The 11608-nt window shown below is 42.1% G+C and overlaps 1 protein-coding gene across 1 annotated transcript in view; it reads right to left on the minus strand.

Annotated features, from left to right (window-relative positions):
• Positions 1-11608, minus strand: part of sema4g (semaphorin 4G) — a 30051-nt gene that overhangs the window by 4938 nt on the left and 13505 nt on the right. The window contains exons 2-11 of the mRNA XM_022743289.1: positions 10888-11036; positions 10316-10378; positions 9912-10010; positions 9728-9821; positions 8809-8922; positions 8205-8359; positions 4146-4321; positions 1558-1696; positions 1241-1463; positions 393-508 (exon numbers count right to left, since the gene is read on the minus strand). Coding sequence (XP_022599010.1) covers positions 393-508; positions 1241-1463; positions 1558-1696; positions 4146-4321; positions 8205-8359; positions 8809-8922; positions 9728-9821; positions 9912-10010; positions 10316-10378; positions 10888-11036 — 1328 coding nt within the window. The remainder of the gene's footprint in view (positions 1-392; positions 509-1240; positions 1464-1557; positions 1697-4145; positions 4322-8204; positions 8360-8808; positions 8923-9727; positions 9822-9911; positions 10011-10315; positions 10379-10887; positions 11037-11608) is intronic.

Consider the following 11608-nt stretch of genomic DNA (forward strand, 5'->3'; position numbering starts at 1 on the left):
ATTTTTCTCCCTTTTCAGCTTTTAAGCCTAAATTTACAATAGGCAACATGAGTATTGGAGTGAATTGCAATATAAGCAGCATATTTGTTGAATAATCATCAATTATTGATGGATTTGGGAATTTCAGAAGAAATTTCCACTGTCTGCTCGCTGCATATTAGCTTTCCACCAAACACTTACTTTACACATGCAGTTTGTAAAAATTTTGGCACTGAAATATTCTTAAATCCTAATTTACTGACTCCGACTGACTGAAAAATCTCTGTCAACAGCGTGTTTACACTCCATTTCTATGAGGTAAATGTATTAACCAGAACATGATCTATCATCTTTTCATTTGCAACTCTTTAGCATAAAAAAGCCATTTACACACTCACAGCATGAATACATACCAGAGCTGCGGATATGACCATGCTCTCTATGGGCTGCGGTTTATCAAACAATTGCAGCTCCTCTATGATATGCATTTCTCCGTCTACGTCTACAGCTCTGTGCAACCACCCGTCATCTGTAGGAAAAGACACAACCTTGTCAAACAAGACACTAGAATAACCTGGAGAGGCAATAAATAGTACAAGATGTAGTCAACACGAAAAGACCAACAATGTGTTAGGCCATCACTCAAGACGTCCTGACTTCCCTATCCTTAATCATAATCTCTGCCCTACGGCTGTTTATCTCTATCAAAGATGCAAATGGTCACAAATATATAGTTTAATTAAAGAAAAGACTCAGTAATTTCCTAAAACAGTTGGGCACTGTAGTTCTCAGCAAATATTTCTCAAACAGGAGCAAATGGTGATTTGTTTGGGACTATTTACAGTTGTGGATTAATACGCACTTGATGACCATTTCCAGCAGCAGGATGTGTATATGGAATTGGATTGAAGTAAATTGTTAATGAAGGAACATGTCACCCAGTGCGAGAATGTGTTTTTAGCCATGCTAGCAGCAAAGACGGTTTGAAGACTAAAGGAAATATCTCACACAGCTAGTGGATGGCTTGCGATGCAATTTTGTTCAGACATTCACATATTCATATAGACATTAGCAGGAAGCCACATACAGCCTACCAGAGCTGCTAGCATGGCTGTAGATTCAGTCTTTTCGCACAACAATGCAGCAGCTCTGCGGCAATATCAGGCTGCTACAACACACACAATACTTGCAAGTCGAGTCAGTTCATTGCAGGTTTTAGTCTTTTCACTAGAGTCGTCGTGTGTTCAGTAGTAAAACTCACCAGTTCCCAAAAACAGAACAGTATAAATGTTTCCATCCAGTGCCGGCTCCTTGTGCACGGCTATCTTGACATAGTTGACACTCCTCTTGAACAAGAGAGGACGAACCCCTATTGGGTGCACCTGGCTGGCCATCAGTGGGTGCCTTCTAGCGAAAGTGAGGACATTGTCTGGGAGGTCTCGGGATGAGTTGATGCCCTGGGACCTGTGCAGATCTGTTATGCACTGTGAGATATGAGAGAAAGCGAGGCAAAGAAATGATCAGTGCTCTTTTGTTTAAGTGTTTGTATAAAAAGTGGTTTTAACTGATTGAACTTACAGATCCAGGTCTTGGCTCCGGCACCTTCCCTGTGTACTCCCTCCACTTTGAGTCCTGCACCTCCATGTACGGCCCCTCGAAAACCTTCTGTACATCTGAGAAGGCGTACTGGCAGATAGCAGAAGCTTTGATATTCTTCCTGAAAGACAATACCCCCCCCACCACCACCACCACCCCAGAGGACACACTCAGGATTAATGATTCAACGTTGAATAAACACTGAGAGGTTATTATCTGGGGAGCAGCTGCCACCCAGATCGAATTTCAAGCACATCACAGATCGTCAGTGGCCACTGACAGGTGAAAAGGTAACTAGGCTTCCGAGAAGACTTCTCTATTCTCTGAAAACCGTGGGTGTTGAGGTGGTAAAGGTTTTTTTGGGGTTTTTTTTTTTACATTTGCTTTTTAGCAATTTGTCTTGCGTGGACATGTGGGAGCGGTGTCACTGACAGGTGTGTAATTTTCCCTCTTTATCTCCAGTCGCTACTCCAGTCATCCACTCCAGAAGGAAATATTTGTTTTGCAAATTTTTCAACACCACACTCACAGCACTGAAATACCCACTCCCCCGTGAGTCATAAATAAAACAGCCCCTTTTGCGGTTTTGGTGGCGTACCTGTGAAAGAAAAGATTTGTTCAGCAACATTACAACAGCATGAGTTGTGGAGTTGGGAACCAGGTGACCCTTAATCTTCAGCCCTAAAGGTGAGATTAGTAATGGGGTGGGTTGTGTCTGCGTCACATTCTTGGATCCATTGTGTGCCCACCTCGGCCTTCAAAAGCATTCAAGTGAGAAAAATGAGATCGAAGTGAAACCAGAATCTGTCTTCAAACCAGGTGAGCAGTATAGCTCCGGGGCTTACTCACTCTTGCACAGTTGAGTCTAATGCATAGTAATGACTACTACTCAGACAGGTGTATGTTTTTAAAAGGAAACCAGAGGAAGCTTCTGCAGTAGAACAAGAGGACAGACACACCGATGGAGGTTGAGCTCGAATATCCACAAAAGAGAAGCATGGAAGTGGAAAAAAAAAAAAAAAGAAAAAAAGAAGGAAAAAGCAAGAGAGAAATAGACAGCGTTACTGTGCTGTTGCAATGCAATCCTCTCCATCAGAATCCAAACACCCTTGGGACGGTTTTATGCAGCATGACTCTGCATATCAGCATAAACACACACGCACATCGCTGCCAGATATTCCAGTCGTCCTCTGACACTGTCACACCAGCTCTGACTGCAGCTCGGCTCGCTCTCTTCTGATAACAACTCACCTAGGGTTTGAAATAACGAGTTTTCCTGTTATCCGTTAATCTTTTTATTATAACTACAATTAATCATTTATTCTAGAAAATAGAAAAAAAATGTGCATAACAAGGTTTCAGAGCCCAAGGTGACATTATTTTGTCTGAAGAATAGGCCAAACCGTTCATTTTTACTGCCAGTACAACAACCTGTTGTTAGGCATTTGTTCTAGTGTGTTCATAGGACAGACATAACAAGACAGACATAACAACACTCAGCACAACACACCAATGATAAAACCATAAACACAAGAACAATTTAAAGTACCAGAGATGTGAAAATGACCTAAAAACTATACACCTTGAGGGCAGGAGCTTAAATAACTTAAATATGCAAACCATATAATTACAATGTCAAGCAACTAAAACCAAAATGTACCTTAAAGTGCCAGAGGTTTTTTTTTGTGAAGCTGAACTTTTTGAATCGAAGTTTGTGATTGGAGAGAGTGGCCAAGAACTTTAGATGCAATTTCTTTTTTTTTTGGCCATTTTATGCCTTTATTAGATAGAACCAGTAGAGACAGACAGGAAATTCAGGAGAGAGAAAGGGAATGACATGCAGTAAATGTTCTGGCTGGCTGGGAGTCGAAGTGGGGACTCAGGGCATTAGAGCCCATGTGGTATGTGCCCTAACCGTTCAGCTATCAGGCCGTCCCTTAGATGCAATCTTACAATGACATAAAACAGAGAAAAGCATGTATCCCCACAGTGGAGAAGCTGAAATCAAAAAACCTTTAACATTTTGTTGTTTAGTAATTTTCTGTTGATTGACTAATTTATTCATTGGACAATCATTACAGCACAACTCAATTCTTTTATCCAACCTCTACATAAACCTGGCCTCTATTTATCTTAAAATGATATAACCACACTGTCATGTTCTTATGCATCACAGGACTCTCTAAAAGGAGGGGTTGAAACCACAAACAAGTTTTGTTTCTTTTTCAATTCAATTAAGGGAAATGTTTATCCTTCTACCACGTGCACAAAAGCCCACACCAGTGCTTGACCTCACTAATGATCTTGTGGCTTGCTGTGCTTATAGTTTATTCTTGCAGGTTGTGTATTTTTTTTTTTTTTTTTTGCTCACAAAGTAATTACTGTTTAACTTTAAGGTTTCAATTCCTTACACCAAATGCTGTAGTTGATACTGGTTTGTAAACCCCAAAACACTCTTCATTTTTTATATAAAGACAGATGATATAAATGAGAAATGAGAGTTTGCATTGAGTTACTGAAGCTGGCGGAACAGAGGCTCGCAAAGACGTGACTGTAACGTAGTCTCTTACCATTCCAGGCCGAAGATGCCGTAGAAAACGCTGCTTTGAGCGTCCCGACCCTGCAGGACAAACACACTGCGCAGGATATTGAGGTGCAGCTCGTACTCTGGGACTGAACACACCATCCTGGCCTTGAGGAAGGAGGTCCACTTCCTCTGCAGGGTCCTCTGGCCACCCCAGTCCGTCTGCAGACACAGGAAGACAGCGGATGAATGAATGAATGGATGGATGGATGGATGGATAAAGTCACCCACTTGAGCTGATGTATTCTGGCATATAGATTTTCCAATCACACAAATCCACCCACTCTCATATATCATATACACATCAATGGCAAGTAATCTGAGACTGCATTACAGTAACAGGCATATAAAGATATAACCGGAAATATAGGAATGAAATCATAAAGTACACATAATTATACAGATATATAAAAACAGACGAGGCAGAGAGTCTTATGAAAGTGGAGCTGAAATGTTAGAGTATGCCTACTTTAGCACATTTGCTCTAATTGCGTTTCAGTAACACTGGGAGGCGAGGCTGCGAGAAATCTCTCCCTAAAAGAGTAATTTAGCACACCTCATTTAAAAGAGAGGGGGAGAAAAAAGCGGTGGAGACGACCTCCTCTTCTCTTATTTTGTTTATCTGAATTATAGTGCTTCATCTTTCTTCATTTATGTCTTTCGCAGAGATCCGTCGCTCTGCCTGCCTCCGCCTCCCACACAAAAAGGCAAAGCAGCTTAAGTCAACATAAGTATCTAAAACACAAAAGCCTGCATTAGGAACACTTCCATCAATAATACCAACTCTGTTATTTGGTATAAGAGAAACACAAAGGGAGGGGAAGGACTGCAGACAAATGCATCCACTATTGGGGTTCGTTCTTCTCCGCAGAATGAAGTCTCTAGAGAGCTGGCGTTGGCAGGGAGGTTAGTGAAGCAGGGGCAAGATGGATGCTATTGAGAAAACAACATAAAAGGTTCTTATAGAGATGGATGCAAGGTTATTATTGTGGAAAGAGCTAAAGGGAGGCACTGACAGATTACAATCTACGTCAGTCAAACCAGCGTCTGGGTCATCGGGCTGTCATGACGTAAATCCAAAGGAGTCGAGAATCAAATCATAGCACTGTAAAGATATGCCTGTAGGGACATCAACCCTGGAGGAGACGATGGAGACTGTGATGCTGTTTGAGCAGGAAGTGAGGTTGATTTTCTGAAGTTACAACAGAGAAAAAAAGACAATCTTCTTTCTTTCTTTCTTTCTTTCTTTCTTTCTTTCTTTCTTTCTTTCTTTCTTTCCTTGGGATATATGAAGGTGAATATTAATTAAAGTCAGAGTGGCACTGAGAGGGCCTTGTTTTCATGCCATTTACACTCTTCTGTGCGAAAATAGGTCATGATCGCCGAGGAAGTCGATGCAGTCTGGGCTGGGAAGTGGGAAACAGAAGAGAGTGCGACTAGTTAGGCAGATACAAAAATGGCAGGTCTTCAGCGGTTTCAGGCCAGAGGCGACTGCCAGGGCACAATCTGCGGATCTGCCTCCAACCAGCGTGGTGCGTTCTACGCTGCCACGAGGGGCAAAGCCGGGGACCGGCTCGACATCTGCATGCGCTGCTGTGGCCTAGTTCAGACTGAGTTATTACACTCTCGAGTGCTCTGACAACTCCACAGCGCTGGTGAAGAGAGGAGCCTAGACCTTATTTCCAGAAATGATGCAGAGAGAATCACAAGAAGATGAACTGTCAGAGAGTATGGGATTAAAAAAAAAAAAAAAAAAAGAGAAAGGGATTACTTCACCTGCAGCAGTTGTGTATCACCTTTTGGGAAAAAAAGATGTGCATTGATGTATTTAAAAATGTGCACGCACCAGAAGAAAAGACAAATATGATTTAGAGATATAGCTGCAGAGTCATTTCCTTTTTTTCATTCTTTCTTGGGGCAAAATTTGTGCACAAGTAACTTCAGAAAAGCTACACAAAAACTCAATTTAATGCACAACAGAAACAGAGGAGCGACTCACAGCTACAAAAATAAAAAGCAAGCCCCTCTCAGATATGCGCCTTGTTACGTAAATGTCACAGCGGTTTAACTTGTCATCTCACGTCTGAACAAGTGCCAGAGTCACTTCTACATAAAAGTCACGGCGGCGATTACAAGGTCGGACCTTGTAAAATTTCCATATCAATTTCAACATGGCAAGTGTGAAGTGAACACTGTCAGATTAACATAAAGGCTGCAGCGGCACAAGGTGAAACATGCAGAGAGAGAAAATGAACCCCAACTCATTAAAAGCAGTGTAACAAATATACTGCATCACTCAGTCTTAATTTCTTATTCACAAAGAAAATCCAACCACTAAAATCAAAGCCCTATATTTCCTCTACATTTCAACTAAATGAATATCTAGCGAAACATTTTACATACAGCATGTCAGCAAATATCAGATTCATTCAGTGATTGTACACAGTTGGACATTATAAATTATAAATTATGAATTAGAATTCTATACTGAAACTGATGAGAAAATGTATTTTTACTGAATTCACTGAGAGAAACAATTATTACGCGAAATACGATTTAAAATCCTCAGATACAAGAAATGAAGTTATACATCTTTGGGAATTTTTTAGAATTATTAGCTCCAGATGGTACCAAACAGAAAAGAATAGCCAATCACACTGTTACCTACGAGAATCATTGCCCATTGACTGGTCTGGGCAGTTTAAAGTTCATCTCCAGACATGTTTCAAACCATGTAAAAAAGACTCTGCTGTGATTAATATTTTGTTTAACATGTTTTTCCCACATAAAAAGTTAAAAAAGTTGTAGTTGTATCTAAGTTGTATCTAGATAGCTAGTGTTAGAGGAAACAGAGTGACTTAGCCACATGTTTGAGCCTCAGTCAGACCCAGACTCAGATGAGGAGTCTGCTCTGCACCAAAATCGGTGATTAAAAGACATATCAGAGCAGTTATCATAGCTAGCATCTTTTATTTGTTTATCTTGTTTGTTAGCTTGTAACTGGCAGTGGCTGACACAGTGATAGTTGCTGTGCTAATGCAAACTCTCTCTCTCTGTACTGACAAGGTTTCAGGTTTATTTTGCCCCCCCCCCCGTCCCCGCAGTTTCACAGGATTGGTTCCTTAGGTTTGTGATGTACGTTTTTTTTGAGACTGTCATTGGTTCACTGCAGTTCAAAAGTGGAAATACTCAGTTATGACTGCTCATGATATGTCTTGTATCATATAAAGAAAACACCATATGGAACTTAACAAGGTTAAAAACTTTTAACTCACTCTAATTGGATGTTAAAACTAGATTCTTAACTGGTTATTCAATAGGTAGCTTTCTGATTCATTCATTCATTTACTCTCATAGATTCATGTAAGTTCTTGTCACAGTCTCACAAAAGGCATAAAAATACTGTGTGAAGTTATTTCACAAGCTCAGAGTCTTTCAGACACTTTTTTGATTCCATAGAAAAACCGCAACAGTGATTTCAGTACAACAGCACACTGTGATGGTAATTACACCACCATGTATGGGATGAAAGGAACTACAGGGAAGGCAACAGAGAGGAAGAGGGACCTCTAGGAATGGTTGCTGGGCATGCTGTCTAGACGACTGGAGATGCTGATCGCAAGTGAAATGAGGTGAGAGCAGGAGGAGAGGAAGGGAGGGCAATAAAGAGAGGGAGAGGGTTTGCCACTGGAGGTGGAGGTTGGTGGGCTTTTAGTAGTTTGCCTGGCAACAGTGGCGACAGAAAGAGCCGTCGTCAGTGAGGAAACCAAGATTAGAGGAGCCCAACTGCAGCTTCATTCAGCACTGAAATAACAGTAAGAGTGAAAGAACAGAAAGTCTTCATTTACATTTCTCTCTGTATCAGGGACATAAAACATTAAATAATCCTGCTGTTGTTGCACTGCCAACTTTTCTCCTCCCTCTGTTCGTTCCATAACCTTGCGGGCACTAAAAATCTCTTGTGTGAGTTTTTTTTTTTAGGGTTTCAACTTTTTCAAACCCAGTGAGACCGTTAATACTGTTTGGTTAAGTTCGTCTCTCTGACCTTGCAGACTCGGGCGACCCTGGACACCTTGGTCTGGCTCGGGTAGGCGATCTGCTCCTGGCTTCTCTCCGTGAAGAAGAAGTATATCTTGTCGTCGTCCCCGATGGAGCTGTTGATGCTCTCCTTCAGCAGCACGGAGCCCACAAAATCAGCCTCTGTACACACACACACACACACACACACACACACACACACACACACACACACACACACACACACACACACACACACAAACAAACACGCACACCCATTACACACAAGAAGATCCACATACCCAAACACAGACCTATTAGCAGCCTAGGAAGTGTCTCCTTGGAAACTAAAGATGGAGCTTTTAAGTATGATTGAATTGCCACAACTAAGCCAGTTAGAGCTGCAGTGCAGTGCAGTCTTTGAAGTGATTTTTTTATTCTATAGGGGAAAGGGTTTTTGCAGAAGCAGCAAAACATCTGAGATAAAAAACATACAAAATTTGAATGAAGTTTGGTCTATTCAGTGGTATACTGTAAGTTAAATTACATAAACCAGCGTCTGACTGCAGTCATTTGTTGATTTTTTAAAAAAATTTCTTTTTGAAATATGAGGTTTCGTGTGTTGTATTTACCCAGAAGCCACCGGGTTGGGGCCTCCTCTGTCCTGAGCGTGGGGAAGGGGAAGTTTCTGCGCACGTCCGGAGAGCTGCGAAACTCGTACTGAGAGGCCGTGAACATCTCGCCGTCTGATCAGCACATCACATCACACAAGTTTGTTAGTGGAGCATCGACAAAGAAAGACAGGATGTGAATGAAAGCTGTTGGCAGATATTCATAAATGGTAATTAGACATAGAGCCCAGTCTGCTTAAGCTGTTAAAAACTGAATCAAGCGGGTGTTTTGATTTCGTCATTTATGCAACACTCGCGCTGAAAGAGTTTTTGGTTGCTGTAATCAGTCCTCTTGTCCGGACTCCAGCAAAAATGATCTCCTTACTAACAACCACACTGTAAGAGGTGTGGGAACTAAATCTGCAGCCCTTCTTCTGTGCATAAATGATTTCCAAAGTTCATCTGAAGCTAATCTGAGGCTGAATTCCACTGATTGATTCGGTGTCATCCTGGCAGTCGAGTGAAGCTTTATTGTTGGTGTTTTGTCCCAGTAACAATAATAATCAACCTTTTTTTTGTGTGCTTTACAAGGGGAAAATAAAGATCGACATTTCATTTAAGGCAACTAAAAGCTCAAAGAACACAACTAAAAGAAATAAACCACCGTAAACTAAGTGAAATGAGTGAAACAACAATAGAAAAACAAAATATAGGACCAAAATTATTAAAATGTAATGTGTCCATCCAGTCCAAGTATGCCTATATTGTTCTTGCTTGACTGATTGACCATGATGTCAGCGTGATATAATCAGTTCGGTGCCGTTTATCAACCTCTTCCCTGCCTCTTCAGTCAAATAAGGTTCAGGTGCTGCTGCCTGTGCGCCGCTTTGACCACACCAACAGATGTAGGAGAGATTAAATGGAAATTTGGAAAGCGTACCCACAAGGAGGCCAGTGTATCCCTTCGCCGGGTCATAGGGACATCTGTCTCTGCCCTCCTCGAAGCCTGAGGAGAAGCTGAACCGCTCTGCATCCTGACAGAAGAGAGCGGGGAGAACAGCAGATTAATCATTTCGTTTAAACGTCAACTCGAAAGCTAGAATTGAAATCGTACGAGCTCTTACTATATAAGCGCAGAGCGGTCTGAAGGCGTTTGTTCCACAGACGTACAGGTGAGTCTCGTTGTACCGCTGCAGAAAGCGGATGTGATTGTAACACTCCGACTGCGGAGAGCGGAGAACAAACGGCTTATTTCTGGCTGTGCAAAAAGCAAGACTGGAAAGAGAACGTCGACCACCTCAAGCACAAAGGGCTTTTTTTTCTTTTAAATGCTTAACCTCCCAGTTTAGTTTCTCAGGGAAAGTGGATTAGGAAGCAATTGAAAGGATTATCCACCTTTTTGCTGTCAGAGGCATTCTGCACATCACAAAGCAGAATTGTTTAATTCACGTTCTCCAATAATAACTCAATAAGCGAAGACTTCAGAAGAGGAAGGGGCTGAAATAATAAAGAGTGGAGAGCTGTGTACCTGATTGTCTCTGCCTTTGTTTAGGCACTGCTTCTTCTGTTCAGGGGAAGCATCCCAATCAATCTGCAAACAACAGGAGGTAATAAGCGTGAGTCAGCCCGCTCGATAAATAGGGAGGAGAAACAGATAAATATAAAGATCTCTATATGGACAGAAAAAGGGAGAAATAAAGAAGAAAACAAGTGTGTGTGTGTCTGTGTGTGTGTGTGTGTGTGTGTGTGTCTGTGTGTGTGTGTGTGTGTGTGTGCGTGCGTGTGTGTGTGTGTGTGTGTGTATGATAAACAGGAAGAGAGAGAGAAGGGCAGTGCATTTCATTTTCTGGCTGCGTCACTCAGCTCTGACTCTCCTCAGTAACCCTCGAATAAATGCCTGGTGCATTTAATCCGATATCCATAAAATTGGAGGAACACAATGGGATTTGTCCAATCTGCTTAAGGCTATTATTAGTTTGTCCTCTTTTAGAAAATGGGAAGGAAAAAAAAAAAAAAAACTTGTGAAATGAGGATTGCAGTTTCTTTGTCAACGGCGGCAATTACGTGGTGATCTGTGGCTCGCAGCGTCCTGGCACTCACCGTGAGGTTCGCAGGTGCGGAGATGTTGGAGGTGTTGAGTGCGTACAGAGCTCCTCTGCCTCCCACGTACAGCAGGCCGGACTCCTCCTCCAGCAGGAGGGTGCTGTAGTTCCGGGAAGAGCCGGTGAAGCGGGAGCTGCCCAACAGACCTGCAACAACAACAACAACAAGGTTTCTTCGTCAGACGGGGAGTTCAACCTGGTGTCAAGAGTTTGTGAAAAGCCCCTTTCCTGTTTCAACACGACAGTGCCCCCATAAACAAAGCCCCGTCCACAACCATCACGGAGCTTGCTGAATCATTTCTGTATCAGGTCGATCCTGTAACGTCTCTGTTGTTGCGGGCAATGTTGCAAATGAATTATTGTGTATTTACTTCACTCGATATCATCTGATACACAACATGGCCAAAAGTATGTGGACGAGGTGTACTATTGGATAATCCAACTTGGGAGCCAGGAATCAGGATAAGAGCTGCAACGATTTGTCACTGGATAATGGATTCATCATTTAAGTCATTTCAGTGTAGTGTAGGATTGGTATCAGCACCGGTACCTTTCCAAACAATATCCAGCTTTGTATATACAGTATGTACAATTTCTCTTGACTTCACACTCCCAGAGTCTACACACCCTAAAATGAGCATGCTTAGCGTGACTGGATGATGTTGAGACTCAACAACAGATCTGGGAGATGGCAGGGGTGGGGGGCGTGGGGGTGGTGG

The sequence above is a fragment of the Seriola dumerili genome, unplaced genomic scaffold (assembly GCF_002260705.1).
Source record: "Seriola dumerili isolate Sdu_G_001 unplaced genomic scaffold, Sdu_1.0 BDQW01000068.1, whole genome shotgun sequence".
Classification (NCBI taxonomy): Eukaryota; Metazoa; Chordata; class Actinopteri; order Carangiformes; family Carangidae; genus Seriola; species Seriola dumerili.